Source organism: Aegilops tauschii, chromosome 6, assembly GCF_002575655.3.
Source record: "Aegilops tauschii subsp. strangulata cultivar AL8/78 chromosome 6, Aet v6.0, whole genome shotgun sequence".
Classification (NCBI taxonomy): domain Eukaryota; kingdom Viridiplantae; phylum Streptophyta; class Magnoliopsida; order Poales; family Poaceae; genus Aegilops; species Aegilops tauschii.
The window spans coordinates 440,891,671-440,905,308 of record NC_053040.3 but is presented as its reverse complement, the minus strand read 5'-3'; the positions used below and the strand labels follow the sequence as shown (position 1 = coordinate 440,905,308).

General features: G+C 47.3%; 1 protein-coding gene across 3 annotated transcripts; it reads left to right on the top strand.

Moving 5' to 3' along the window:
- The first annotated feature begins 866 nt into the window (after positions 1-866).
- On the top strand, positions 867-4,544 carry LOC109768627 (uncharacterized). 3 transcript variants are annotated; one of them, XM_073502401.1, is made up of 6 exons: positions 867-1,581; positions 2,512-2,652; positions 2,729-2,852; positions 3,011-3,086; positions 3,708-3,819; positions 3,915-4,544. In XM_073502401.1, the coding sequence occupies exons 1-6, from the start codon at positions 951-953 to the stop codon at positions 4,139-4,141; spliced, it is 1,311 nt and encodes a 436-aa protein (XP_073358502.1). In that variant the 5' UTR covers positions 867-950; the 3' UTR covers positions 4,142-4,544. The 3 variants fall into 3 exon arrangements, with proteins under 3 accessions (XP_073358502.1, XP_073358501.1, XP_073358503.1); XM_073502400.1 differs by having other exon boundaries at positions 2,981-3,086; XM_073502402.1 differs by lacking the exons at positions 2,512-2,652; positions 2,729-2,852; positions 3,011-3,086.
- The last annotated feature ends 9,094 nt before the right edge of the window (positions 4,545-13,638 follow it).

The following is a 13,638-nucleotide window of genomic DNA, read 5'->3' as shown; positions in this document are numbered from 1 at the left end:
GGATAGAAAATTCGAAAAAGTCGGCTACAATACCTCCTAGTTTTTGAAAAAAGTTCAAATTTTGAAAAGAATTTATTTCCTTTTGAAGGTTTAAATTTTTTGAAAAATGTTTGACTTTATTTTTTTTACAACTTTGCAAAATATTAGCATTCTAAGAAATATTCACTTTTTTCCAAAAAATGTTCCTTGTTTGTTATCAAGATCTGATGTTGCTATTAGCTTAAATGATTCCTACCAGGCGACTGGCTAGGAATTACGTCGGTCTCCTTGGCACACAATGCTGCATCCGGGCCCATGCCGCCACTCTCCCTATCCACGAGCGCCATGTGGCGGCGGTGGCCGGGGGGGGGGGGGGGGTCCAGGCAACCGTCCTCTCCCCCGCAACCTTATCCTCTCTAGCCGCAACACTCCCATTTTTTCCTCTGCTACCCGCACCATTGACACCGATATCTCATCCACGACACGCCTAGAAGCTAGATTCTGTCACCGGCATCCATCAGCGGCTGGAAAATGGTCTAGCGCTATGACAGCGGCGACCACGAGCTGAACGTTTTTCGTGTGCGCGTGTGGTAAGGGGAAGGTGGTAGCAATAAGCTAGTCCGCGTCTATCTAGGCCATCGATGCGTGGACGATCTGATGCTGGGCGGGAATCGCCTACCCTTCTTTTAATATGGCGTGCTGCAGGAGCAGACACCAACGGTGGTTCGCTTCGAGTGAGTGGATGATAGAGCATCCGGGCAATGAGCCGGCCCATCGGGCTCCGTTTGTGCGAAACGACAGCAATTTGTGGCAAAGAGCACCACATAGGGGCTTCCGTTAAATAGAACCCCCCGTACCCGGCCGGCTACCACAAAAGTTCCCGGAGCCCCACACCCGAAGCCCCGTCCACCACCCCAAAATTTCCCCTTCCTTCGTTGGCGCGATTCCTTCCCGCTTGTGAGCTCGGCGAAATGCCGCAATGGCGCACCTGCCTCTTCCTCCTCCTTGCACTTCTTGGTTTCATGAGTTCCCACCCACTCCTTATCATGTTCCCTCCTCCGGACCTCCTCTTCGCAGAGGTTTTCCTGATGCTCGTCCTCGCCGCAGCCGGAGACTGCGGGCGCTGCGTCGCCGATAGGCGGCGGAAGCGGCGGCGCGCGCGACACACTCCAGCGCGCGCCTCCGCTACAGGCCCTGGACGTCCAGCAGCGGGTCCAGGGCAACCGGCTCGATCCTCTGCTGGGGATGGTCGCCGTCTCCTCCTGCGGCTGCATCAACACGCGCCGCATCGACGACCTCCTCCCGCTCCTGCTCCCCTGCGTGGGCGAGCAAACCTCCGACCCCCGAATCTCTTCGGCTTCCTCCCGCGCCCGCTCCGACGGCGCAGCCGCGGACGCGGAGGAGAACGAGCCCGAGGCGTCCGCGGGGAGGAGCACGCAGGTGCTGCTCGCCGCGGCAGCAAGTGGCGGGCGCGGCGGCCCCTACGGCCGCCGCCCGTCGTCCTCCCATGGAAGCTGCGCCCCCTGGAACGCCGGCCCCCTCATCGCGCACCGCCCGGCGACCCCGTCGCCCGTATGCTGCCCCGTCGTCGCGTCACAGCAGGTCTGTTTCCCTGTTCTTGGTGCTCTTTCGCGTTATTCGTGACAGTTCTTGGTTGAGAAGTAGGTTCTTGGTTGAGAAGTATGTCCTAGGTTCTTGATTTTGCCTGCGAGTGATCTTTAACTCTGCTAGGATCCATCGAGTTTGGCGTGTTAAGTCTGGTAGCAGATGTGCTTTCTTTGGAACTGTTCGGTTTCTTGTATTGCTCACAGGAACGAAGGCCTCGCTGTGTTAAAGTTTAACTGAATTCTTGATTGATAATATTTCCAGGAATCGATTGGAAATTATTAATTGTTGTTAACTACCGAGCAGAAAATGCTTCTTGTTAAATTTCTGCTTGCTGAATCTTGAGTTGGAAAAAAGACTGAAGTAATCTGATCCCAATCGTACCATTGTTGCATTTATTTGATCAAGCAACCAGATTAGGATGATTTGGTGTCTGGTTCCATCCAATTATTACATGTTAGCTCTGCTAGATACTGATGTAAACTCTGCTAGATACTGAGATACATCGACATTGTTGTGTTAAGTCTGGACCAGGCGTAGTTTCTTGGATGGAGCTGTTCGTTTTCTTTTATTGCTCCCAGGAACGAAGTCCTCCATTTCTGAACATTCTATTAAAGTTTAACTGGATTCTTGGTTGATATTTGTTCCAGGAATCGATTGGAAATTCTTAATTGTTGTTAACTAGCGTGCAGAAAAGGCTTCTTGCTAAATTTCTGCTTGCTGAATCTTGATTGAACAGAAAACTGAAGTAATCTCGTCTCAATCATACATTTATTTGATCAACCAACCAGATTAGGATGATTTGGTGTCTGGTTCCATCCAATTATTACTTGTTGCTTCCAGCTTTCTGTCCTCCTAGCTATGCTTTATGTTCATTTAATCTTTCATAAGTAATTGGGTGGTGCTAATAAGCCAAACTACCTCAAGAACAAGAGCAAGGGAGGTTACCAATGAGAGCCACTGATGCTGTCAATGAATGGAGATTGCCTAAAGTAAGTGAAGAGGAAGATGACGCAGTAGATCAGAAGGACTGTCAGGATGATACTATGTCATGTAGTGTGTCCTCAGGTATGGGCTTAAATCTCTTGAGACCTGACAGTTTTTCATCCGAACATGGATTTGAGACAATTCTGTATTGTTTCAGCTCGTGATTGGAACTTCTGGTCTGATAGTGTCTATGAGGGCCCTGCGATGAAACATAAGGAAAATGCTGTCCACGCCAAGTTGGTTGCCTGGAAGGATTCACAGATTGTAAAGCTCATATACAAGTAATCCCTCTTATCTCATCTTTTATCATTACCTCTTAACATGCATTTGTTAGCAGTTAACTAGGGAGTTGCTCAGAATCAAGAATTGTTCATCTAAGATACTAGTTCTTTGTAACTTATCTGGGCAGAGCACTTATGATATTACTTCAATCAACTAGGCTGAATCAGAAAGATCGATGGCAGAAGAACAAGATTGCACGGCCAGGGATCAGGGATGAGCTTACAGAAACTGAGGTATGCTTGAGTTCACTGCATTTGAATATTTGCATTTGATAGCATTGCACCTGCAGTTGATCTTGAACTCTGCTATGATACATCGAATTTGGCGTGTTATTCCTCACAGGTTCTCGGTTGAGAAGTAGATAATCGAAGGTCCTAGGTTCTTGATTTTCCCTGCCGTTGATGTAAACTCTTCTAGATACATCGAGATTGTTGTGTTAAGTCTAGGAGCAGACGTAGTTTCTTGGATGGAACTGTTCGGTTTCTTTTATTGCTCCCAGGAATGAAGTCCTCAATTTCTGAACATTGGATTAAAGTTTAATTGGATTCTTGATTGATAATTGTTCCAGGAATCGATTGGAAATTCTTAACTGCTCTTAACTACCGAGCAGAAAAGGCCTCTTGCTAAATTTCTGCTTGCTGAATCTTGATTGAACAAAAAACTGAAGTAATCTCGTCTCAATCATATACCATCGTTGCATTTATTTGATCAACCAACCAGATTAGGATGATTGGGTGTCTGGTTCCTTCCATTTTTACATGTTGCTTCCTGTTTTGTATCCACCTACTTATGCTTTCTGCTCATTTGATCTTTCATAAGTAAATGGGAGGTGCTAATAAGCCAAACTACCTCAGGAACAAGAGCAAGGGAGGTTACCAACGAGAGAGGACTTGGTCAAGTGTTTCTCTATGCCACGAAACATCCGACTACAGACTCCCAGGCACCCTTCTCTGCTGGATATGAGAGGTTCTGCCTTTTGTCTGCCTACCCCTTTCATAAATCAGCCTGACATTTTTCTTGCATATCATGTTTAATTGATTTACTTGACTTGAATTATGCAGTTGACGGATCCAATAGAGGGCCTCCAAAATTCGTCCACAAGGCCACGCCAGCTAGATTGATGCGCCGAGCTCGCTCCTCACATAATTACCATGGGAAGCGCATGGAAGCAATTACCGAAAAAGGCTTTCGCCCCGCTTTATATATAAAGCATCAAACCACAAGCATTCAGTACAAACACACGCTATGCCACCGCAACACACGCACACACCCAGGACAGGATACATAGGCGCTGAGCGCAGCAACACCACTCCTAGCACTACCGCCCCGAAGAGATGAAGCTACATATGACGAACCATACGCTCCAAGGCGGCGCCTTCAGGAAGGGTACGACGCCGGAGCGCCGCCACCGCCCGATCCAAGGATCAGAGTTTCCCCCAGAGTTCTCGGCAGCAAATCCTCTAACCAAATACCAGTAGCTTAGACTTAAAAAAATACTAGTAGCTTAAATTAGCAGTTTTCTAGGGGTGTACTCTTTTCTGAAAGAAGCACCAATCTATTTTTCTTTATTTGTACACAGTGTCACAACTTTGACCCAAAGGTCCAGAGCTATTTTAGGGTGATTGGCGTAGTACTCGGAGACTGATTGTAAGCATGATTTTTATTAGTTGTCACACTGATTGTAAGCATGAGCAGATGGAAGATTAGGTTAGTGCGAAGCTTACCTTAAACCCTACCGACGCCGTTGAAACAAGGCGAGCATCGAGGGAACCGTGGAGAACGGCGGGGAAGCGACGTTGCGCCATCCGGTTTCCTCTTGCGGTGGGAGAACGAATACTCCTGTGGCTCCGGCTGGCTCTGCACCCTCACGAACGGCACACCGTACTCGATCGATTCGTTATCCTCTGGGTGCTCGACCTTCGACCTGTACGCCCACCACCTCCGCCTGACTTTCGCCTCGGGCGAATCTGTCTGCTCCATCACCCAGAGGAGATACTCGATGAACTCGAAGGACTGCGGCGTGACTGCCGCCGAGGAGTACATCGCCGCCCTCATCGCCGTCGTCTTGCTCTTTCGCATACATTGCCACATGGCCCTCACCGTCCTCGAAATCTCCCACTCATTGTCAAACCAAGTAAGGATCTCCTTCAACCTGGCTAAATTTGCCTGGTCGCCACCGGCGATCTGCCAGATTCGCTGCTGCATCCCCTCCATAGATGTCCTTCTGAGTGGTCTGGTGCTAGCTTTGGAAGATGGGAGGAGAGACGATGGTCTTGCAATAGAGAAGAGGGAGAGGCGAGACGGTGGTTTTGGAATGGAGATGACGGAGAGGAGAGGTTCCCCTGCCTTTCGGTCGCTGACAGGTGGGCCCTGCGCTTGGTGGGACCCATGTGTCAGTGTCTCAATGGCAGGATGGGCTACGTCAGGGGATCCTCGTCCGAGGAGAGAGGAGGTGGTTTTGCAATGGAGAAGAGGGAGAGGCGAGACGGTGGTTTTGGAATGGAGATGATGGAGAGGAGAGGAGGTGGTTTTGCAATGGAGAAGAGGGAGAGGAGCGTGCGGCAGCGATTTAGGATTGAACGAGAGGGCCGGCGCGCTGTGACTGGATCAAAATCAAAATCAATTTACCCTTCAATTAAGAAAGCGACCACACATTAACTAGTCTCCCTTTTATTCTGGGTCATAATTGACCATGATTTTCGCAAATAAAATATATGTTATACGTTGCAAAAATAATATAATTTGAAAGTACATTTAGATACGAACCAAACGATACAATTTTTGGTGACATGCTTTCACATTTTGCTTGTCAAATACAGTACATGGTCAAACTTTGACCCAAAATACGCAAAAAAAAAATACTTCCAAGACCAGCGCCGCTCTTCTGCTCTTCTCCTCTTAAACCACCGCCGCTCCTCTCCTGTTCCAATCTAAATCCAGCGCCGCTCCTCTCCTCTTCCATTTCAAAACCACCGCCCCTCCTCTCCCGTTCCAATCCAAAACCAGCGTCGCTCCTCTCCCGTTCTAAACCAAAACCAGTGCTGCTCCTCTCCTCTTCCATTCAAAAACCACCGCCGGCGAGTGAAGGTGCTGTGGAGAAGGAGATCGATGGAGGAGTACAACCGATACGTGAGGATCGCAGACGGCGACCCTGTGAAGCTAGCTAGGATGTTGGAGATACAGTCTTGGTTTGACAACAAGGACCAACTAGCGGCGACGGCGACATCCACGGCCAAATATCTGCAACAGAGCGAAAAGGCGGCGATACTCCCGGAGGGAGTCGCACGGGAGTACATAGAGCTGCTCCTCTGGGCCATGGAGCAAACAGATTCACCAAATCCGATCGTGAGGGAGCGGTGGTGGGAGTATCGATCCCAGATGGAGCATCCACCAGAGATTGAAGGATCGAGCATCTACAGGGTGCCGTTTGTGAGGGTGACGTGCCAGAGCGAGCCGGTGGAGTCTTCGTCGACCGAACCCAACTGCAAGAGGAGAAAAACAGTTGGCCCGACGGCGCTTCCCCACAATCCTCTCCCTCGCCGTTCACATCGTCTCACAGGGTGGCTGTCTGCCGCCGAGGAATAGGAGGGATTTGCCCCCCCAGACCAATAGTCGGGCAGGTTGTGAATTGTCAGGAGGAGCTTAGGGTTGTTAATATTTGCAGGTTGTGAATTGTGTTTTGTGTTGTGTATTTTGAGAGTACTTTCAGATATGAATGTCTTTTGAATTTCAGATTTGCAGTATTGAGCATATGAAGTATTTTATGAATTCTAGAGATCTATTTTTAGCACATAAAAAATGTAGTTTCATAGGAGTATAAAAGTGCAGACAATGTGATTCTCAGAGAAGAAACTGCAAGTTTCAGTTTCAGATAAGAAACTCCAAGTTCAGTTTCAGATAAGAAACTGCAACTTTCAGAGGTAGAGCATTTATATTAACACGGCCTTTTCAAACAGTGTTAACATCATGCTGGAAGTTTTATTCATGGTCGAAACTGGAACTACCAGCCAGTTAACATAATGCTGATCAACATTCATGCATAGCACATCTTCATATGATGCACGGTAAAAAAGATATGCTATTTTCAAAATGCCCACACAATGTCGAGTGTGCGAAAAACAGAGAAAATGAGGGACGAAGTTTTGGCAAGTGTAGGACGTGGTGTGAGTAGATGACAATTGGGACCCACATGTCAATAAAGGCAGAGGCAAAAAATTTGGAGATATTTTCTCTGCACAGGTGGAATCGAACCCGGGCGGAACATCTGTCGGGTAGTGTCACTCGGCCACTGGGCTAGTTCAGTTGTTTCGTTACTAATAAGGCACTTCCTCAGGTTGTCGGATCTCCTCCTGCGCCTTTGTGCGCTCGCCGCGACGCCGCTGTCTGCCGTTGTGAACATGCTGAACAAACGAGAGGAATCTGGAGAGGACTATACGTGGAGAGGCGGACAGTCAGGACCCACCAGGTCTATGGCCGTACGCAAACAAGTGCCTCATCGAAAAATACTTCCTCCTAATGCTATACTGACATTGGGGCCCACAGGTTTGTCAACATAGTTACATTTTTTTAGTTGCTTCAACGTAGTTACTATAGGAGATAAATTCACAACGAAGCCGAGGAGCTTGCAGGTATCATTTATTATCACTGGGGCAGCAAGTATCAGCTGGGTTTTGGGCTGCCCCGTCTAGGCTTTCTTTTTTAACATGCGCAGCCCACGACCTCGGATGGGAGGTCCATAAGGCTGTTTGTATTTTCTTGAGGGCCGTCATGTATCGACCGGCCTATGGACCTCCCATCCGAGGTTTTATTTTTCCTAAAACATCGGCAGCCCAATTTATGTATTTTTTTGAAGAAAACACAGAGGTTTGTTCTATTTTTCTATATAAGAATAGGAACGCCTGGTCCAACTTATGTTTCCCTTCTAACTATATTATATATATTTAAATTATTTTATATGTTATTATATATTATTGTTATTGTCATCATATATTTAATAGATACTTACATATGTAAGAAAACAATATCCCACATCTTGTTAACTTATAAAAATATTTTCTTAACAATAGAATCCTGGATTTTTTTTGGCAACGAAAATCCTGGTGATTGTGTACAAAAGCTTGGTAAGATTTAAGGACCAATGTAATAATAAATCACTTATTATTTAAATATATATATATATATAACAAAATGCTCAGCCCCTATTTATTTTTTGATAACATTGCTGCGCCCACCCCAACATTATAATTAGAATCAGCCCAGCAAAATCGTGTATTTTGAGAAAGTGCAAATGGCCTGTAATTTTTTAGGAAAAACATAAATGGGCCGCATGGACGCTACATTATTTGTTCACCCAGCCCAGCTAATGGACTGTAATTCAAAAAAAAAGAGATCAAATGGACTGTAAATTCTACCCCGCAAAAAAAAGACTGTAAATTCTGAAAAATGGGTTGAATACGTGCCACATTTTTGGAGGTTGAAATGTGGGCCAATAGGCCGAAGCCAATGCAAGTCATTGTCAACTTAGTCAACAAATGATTCTGACATCGTTAGCCGTTGGATTTACATCCAACGACCGGCATCCATCTTCAATCTCTCGTCTTCTTCCTCCAGCGCCGCCGGGACCACCTGCTCCCGCCTCCTGCTGCTAGCAGCTCTGCTTAGCACGCTTCGCTGTGAAGCGCTACTCCACCGTTGGCCAGGCCATCCCTCCACCCCTCCACACCTCTTATTCTTCTGCACTGACTGCCGAACCACATCGCACCAGAACCAGTTAACCCTCGTACACCTCTCCATCTGCGACTCTACTCCCGCGTCTTCCCATCTCCGGCTCGTTGCTGTCCGGGGCCTCGCCGTCGTCCACCACCTTGGATGCGCTCGGCGCGGAGTGGTCAACGTGGTCAACGAACGACACCATCGGAAGTAGACTGTGCGTGGAGAGGCTGACAGCTGGGTCCACGGCCGCACGAAAGGAAATGCCTCCTTATTACGTGCAAAATAATGATTCCTCCACCTGACAGCTGGGACCCATTGGAAGGGCCTCTGTATTTCACGAAAAAAACATTCCCACCGCTGACAGGTCGGACCCACCAGCTATATCTTTGCACGTAAGGAAGTGCCTCCTTATTACGCACAAAAAAATGAATACTCCCCCTGCTAGTTGGGACCCACCTTGGTGGGAGGCTGACTTGTGGGCCTACTAAGTTGACGGGGACGGAGTGCTTTGTCAACTTAGTCAATATGAACAATTCTAGCTCCAGTGACCGTACGATGTCCATTCAACGGCCGTAGTGCTTCTTCAACCTCTGGTCTTGTTGCTCCAGCCGCCCAAAGCAGCGCCGGTCGTGCCGCATGCTCCTGCCTACCGTGGCCGGCTGTGCTGCCGCGGAGGCCTCACCGCCCCCTACTATTCCCACCACTGGCCACGCCATCCCTCTACTCACCCACACCCCCTGTTATTCTGTGGTGACGGCAGCCTCACATCGCAGCGAACCAGTGAACCCTCGTACTCCTCTACGCGTGGGCATCCACTGCCGCGTCTTCCCCGGCTCCGCGTCATCCCCTTCCTAGGCCTCGCCATCGTCCACCGCCCTGGTGCTCTCGGCGCGGCGTGGTCAACATGGTCAAGGAACGGCTTCCATCGGACGTGGACTGTACGTGGAGAGGCTGACAGCTGGGTCCACGGCCGCAGCAAGGAAGTGCCTCCTTATTACGCGCAAAATAATTATTCCTCCACCTGACAGCGGGGACCCACCGGACGGGCCACCATATTTCACGAAAAAAATGTTTCCCCCTGACTGCTGGGACCCACCAGCTACATCTTCGCACGCAAGGAAGTGCGCCTGGGCAAAAAAAAAACAATCCGCCCCCCTGACTGCTGGGACCCACCAGCTACATCTTCACACGCAAGGAAGTGCCTGACAGTCGGGACCCACCTAGTCGAAGCGTACGTAGCGTTGTGGTCGAGAACGTGTACATACATACTGGTCGATGTAGAGGCGTGCACGTGTCGTAGTAGCGGCTCGCACTTAGCATGTACACGTACGTACAGCAGCCAGGGTGCAAGAAAGTAAATACGGCCACGTACGTACATACGGGCGAGGTCTCGAACGCCTACTCGCACGTACATACGACCAGGGCTCATGTACATGGCTGGGTTGGAACGGAGAAACAGCGTCGTCGTTGTGTTCATGGGGAGCCAACCGGCTGGGTCGGAACGGAATGCGTCGTCGTGTTCATCGGGAGGGCTTGGACGGAACAGCCGATGGAAACGAGGCCTGGCGTACCACAGAACGGAGGAAACGACCTTGTGTTCAACCGGCCACATTCGAAACGGGATCCTGTTCATCGGGAGGGGTCTGGCGTACTGCAAAACGGAGGAAACGGACCTCCTACGGTCGAAACGGGGGTCCTGTTGATCGGGAGGGGTGTGGCCTACCGCAAAACGGAGGAAACAGACTTGTGTTGGAGCGCTACGGTCGAAACGGGGGTCCTGTTCATCAGGAGGGGTGTGGCGTACCGCAAAACGGGACTCCACGGGATACTGTTCATCTCCACCGTCGACCCCCTCCAGCCTCCACGGGCTACTGTTCATCCACCGTCGACCTCGTCCAGCCTCCACCTGCGACTGTTCATCCACGGGCTCCTGTTCATCCAGCCTCCACCGCGCGCTACTCCACCGGCTACTGTTCAACCAGCCCTCTCCACGGGCTCATGTTCAACCACCCCTCCACAGGCTACTATTGATCCAGCCCTCCACAGTGTACTGTTCATCCTGCCCTCCACGGGGTGGTCCTGTTCATCTTGCCCTCCACGGGGTCCTGTTCATCCAGCCCCAACCGGCTTGATCGATCGGGGTCCTCTTCATGCAGAGGCAACACAACGGGGTCCTGTTCATCCACCCCCACCGGGAACTGTTCATCCAAACCCCCCCAGCAACGCTCATTGTTCATCCAGAGGCAGCATCGATCGGCCTCAGTTAGCAGCAGTAGCGAAGGAATCGCTCGATCGAGTTCAGTTAACAGCCATCGATCGATCGCTCGGGTTCAGTAACGTGTAGCCTGCAGTGCAATCGCTCGGGTTCAGTTAGAGCCCAACGCCTCGCTCGGGTTCAGTTAGAGCCCAACGCCTCGCACCCACGTGCGTGCGTGTACGAGAGAAACGCGCATCGCTCGGCCCTGACCACCCACCCTAACCGGGAACACCCTGATATTTTCCTCACCCTCGCTTCTACCATGGTTTTTTCCGTCATGGACGGCCCAAAGAATGTCATGCAGCTGCGTCTCCGGCCGCCCAGGATGAAAAACCCATTTTCTGTCATGATTTTTTGTCATAGAAGTAGGACCCCACCACATCTATGATGATACCGGGTTTTGTCACAATTATCGTCATAGAAGTGTCATAAGTATGACAAAAAAGATTTTCGTTCGGCCCAAAATGTCACGGATGTGTCTTTTTTTGTAGTGATATCGATGTTACCATTAAGCTTGCCAATAGAGATACTATATCACCGATTTGGATTGTTAGAGATGTTGAAGTCTTGTGCGGGAAGGTTAAATATCCTGCTGATTTTCTTGTTCTTGGTTCCCCACAAGATAGCTTTTGTCCCATTATATTTGGTAGACCCTTCTTGAACACTGTTAATGCTAAGATAGACTACGAAAGGATGTTGTTACTATTTGTTTGGGTGATATGTCTCATGAGTTTAATTTTTCTAAATTTCATAGACAACCCCGTGAAGAGGAATTGCCTAGTAAGGATGAAATTATTGGTCTTGCTTCTATTGCTGTGCCTCCTAATGATCCTTTTGAACAATATTTGCTAGACCATGAAAATGATATGTTTATGAATGAAAGAAGGGAAATAGATGAAGTATTCTTTAAACAGGGACCTATTCTGAAACACAACTTGCCTGTTGAAATCCTAGGGGATCCTGCTCCACCCAAGGGTGATCCCGTGTTTGAGCTTAAACCGTTGCCTGATACTCTTAAATATGCTTATCTTGATGAAAAGAAGATATATCCTGTTATTATTAGTGCTAACCTTTCAGAGAAGGAGGAAAAAAAATTATTGAAAACTCTGAAGAAGCACTGTGCTGCTATTGGATATACTCTTGATGATCTTAAGGGCATCAGTCCCACTCTATGTCAACACAAAATAAATTTGGAGAAAGACGCCAAACCAGTTATTGATCACCAATGACGGCTAAATCCTAAGATGAAAGAAGTGGTAAGAAAGGAAATATTAAAGCTCCTTGAGGCAGGTATAATTTATCCCGTTGCTGATAGTCAGTGGGTAAGTCCTGTCCATTGTGTCCCTAAGAAGGGAGGTATTACCGTCGTTCCTAATGATAAATATGAATTGATTCCGCAAAGAATTATTACAGGTTATAGGATGGTAATTGGTTTCCACAAATTAAATAAAGCTACTAAAAAAGATCATTACCCCTTGCCATTCATTGATCAAATGCTAGAAAGATTATCCAAACACACACATTTTTGCTTTCTAGATGGTTATTCTGGCTTCTCTCAAATACCTGTGTCAGCTGATGATCAAGCAAAGACCACTTTTACTTGCCCTTTTGGTACTTTTGCTTATAGACGTATGCCTTGTGGCTTATGTAATGCACCTGCTACCTTTCAAAGATGCATGATGGCTATATTCTCTGATTTTTGTGAAAAGATTTGTGAAGTTTTCATGGATGATTTCTCCGTTTATGGATCCTCTTTTAATGATTGCTTGAGCAACCTTGATCGAGTTTTGCAGAGATGTGAAGAAACTAACCTTGTCTTGAATTGGGAGAAATGCCACTTTATGGTTAATGAAGGTATTGTCTTGGGGCATAAAATTTCTGAAAGAGGCATTGAAGTTGATAAAGCTAAAGTTGATGCTATTGAAAAGATGTCGTGTCCCAAGGACATCAAAGGTATAAGAAGTTTCCTTGGTCATGCCGGTTTTTATAGGAGGTTCATTAAGGACTTCTTGAAAATTTCTCGGCCTCTGACTAATCTATTACAAAAAGATATTCCTTTTGTCTTTGATGATGATTGTGTAGAAGCATTTGAAATACTTAAGAAAGCATTAATTTCTGCACCTATTGTTCAGCCACCTGATTGGAATTTACCCTTTGAAATTATGTGCGATGCTAGTGATTATGCTGTAGGTGCTGTTCTAGGGCAAAGAGTTGATAAGAAATTAAATGTTATTCAATATGCTAGTAAAACTCTAGACAATGCCCAGAGAAATTATGCTACTAATGAAAAAGAATTTTTAGCAGTTGTTTTTGCTTGTGATAAGTTCAGACCTTATATTGTTGATTCTAAACTAACTATTCACACTGATCATGCTGCTATTAAATACCTTATGGAAAAGAAAGATGCTAAACCTAGACTTATTAGATGGGTTCTCTTGCTACAAGAATTTGATTTACATATTATTGATAGAAAGGGAGCTGAGAACCCCGTTGCAGACAACTTGTCTAGGTTAGAGAATGTTCTTGATGACCCACTACCTATTGATGATAGCTTTCCTGATGAACAATTAGCTGTCATAAATGCTTCTCGTACTGCGCCATGGTATGCTGATTATGCTAATTACATTGTTGCTAAGTTTATACCGCCTAGTTTCACATACCAGCAAAAGAAAAAGTTTTTCTATGATTTGAGACATTACTTTTGGGATGACCCACATCTTTATAAAGAAGGAGTAGATGGTGTTATTAGACGTTGTGTACCTGAGCATGAACATGAACAAATCCTACGCAAGTGTCACTCCGAGGCTTATGGAGGA

Coding starts and splice junctions, on each gene's coding strand:
- LOC109768627 (XM_073502400.1), top strand. CDS start 951: ATGCCGCAATGGCGCACCTGCCTCTTCCTCCTCCTTGCACTTCTTGGT. Junction 2,653..2,728: donor GTCATGTAGTGTGTCCTCAG/GTATGGGCTTAA, acceptor GTATTGTTTCAG/CTCGTGATTGGAACTTCTGG. Junction 3,087..3,707: donor ATGAGCTTACAGAAACTGAG/GTATGCTTGAGT, acceptor AAACTACCTCAG/GAACAAGAGCAAGGGAGGTT.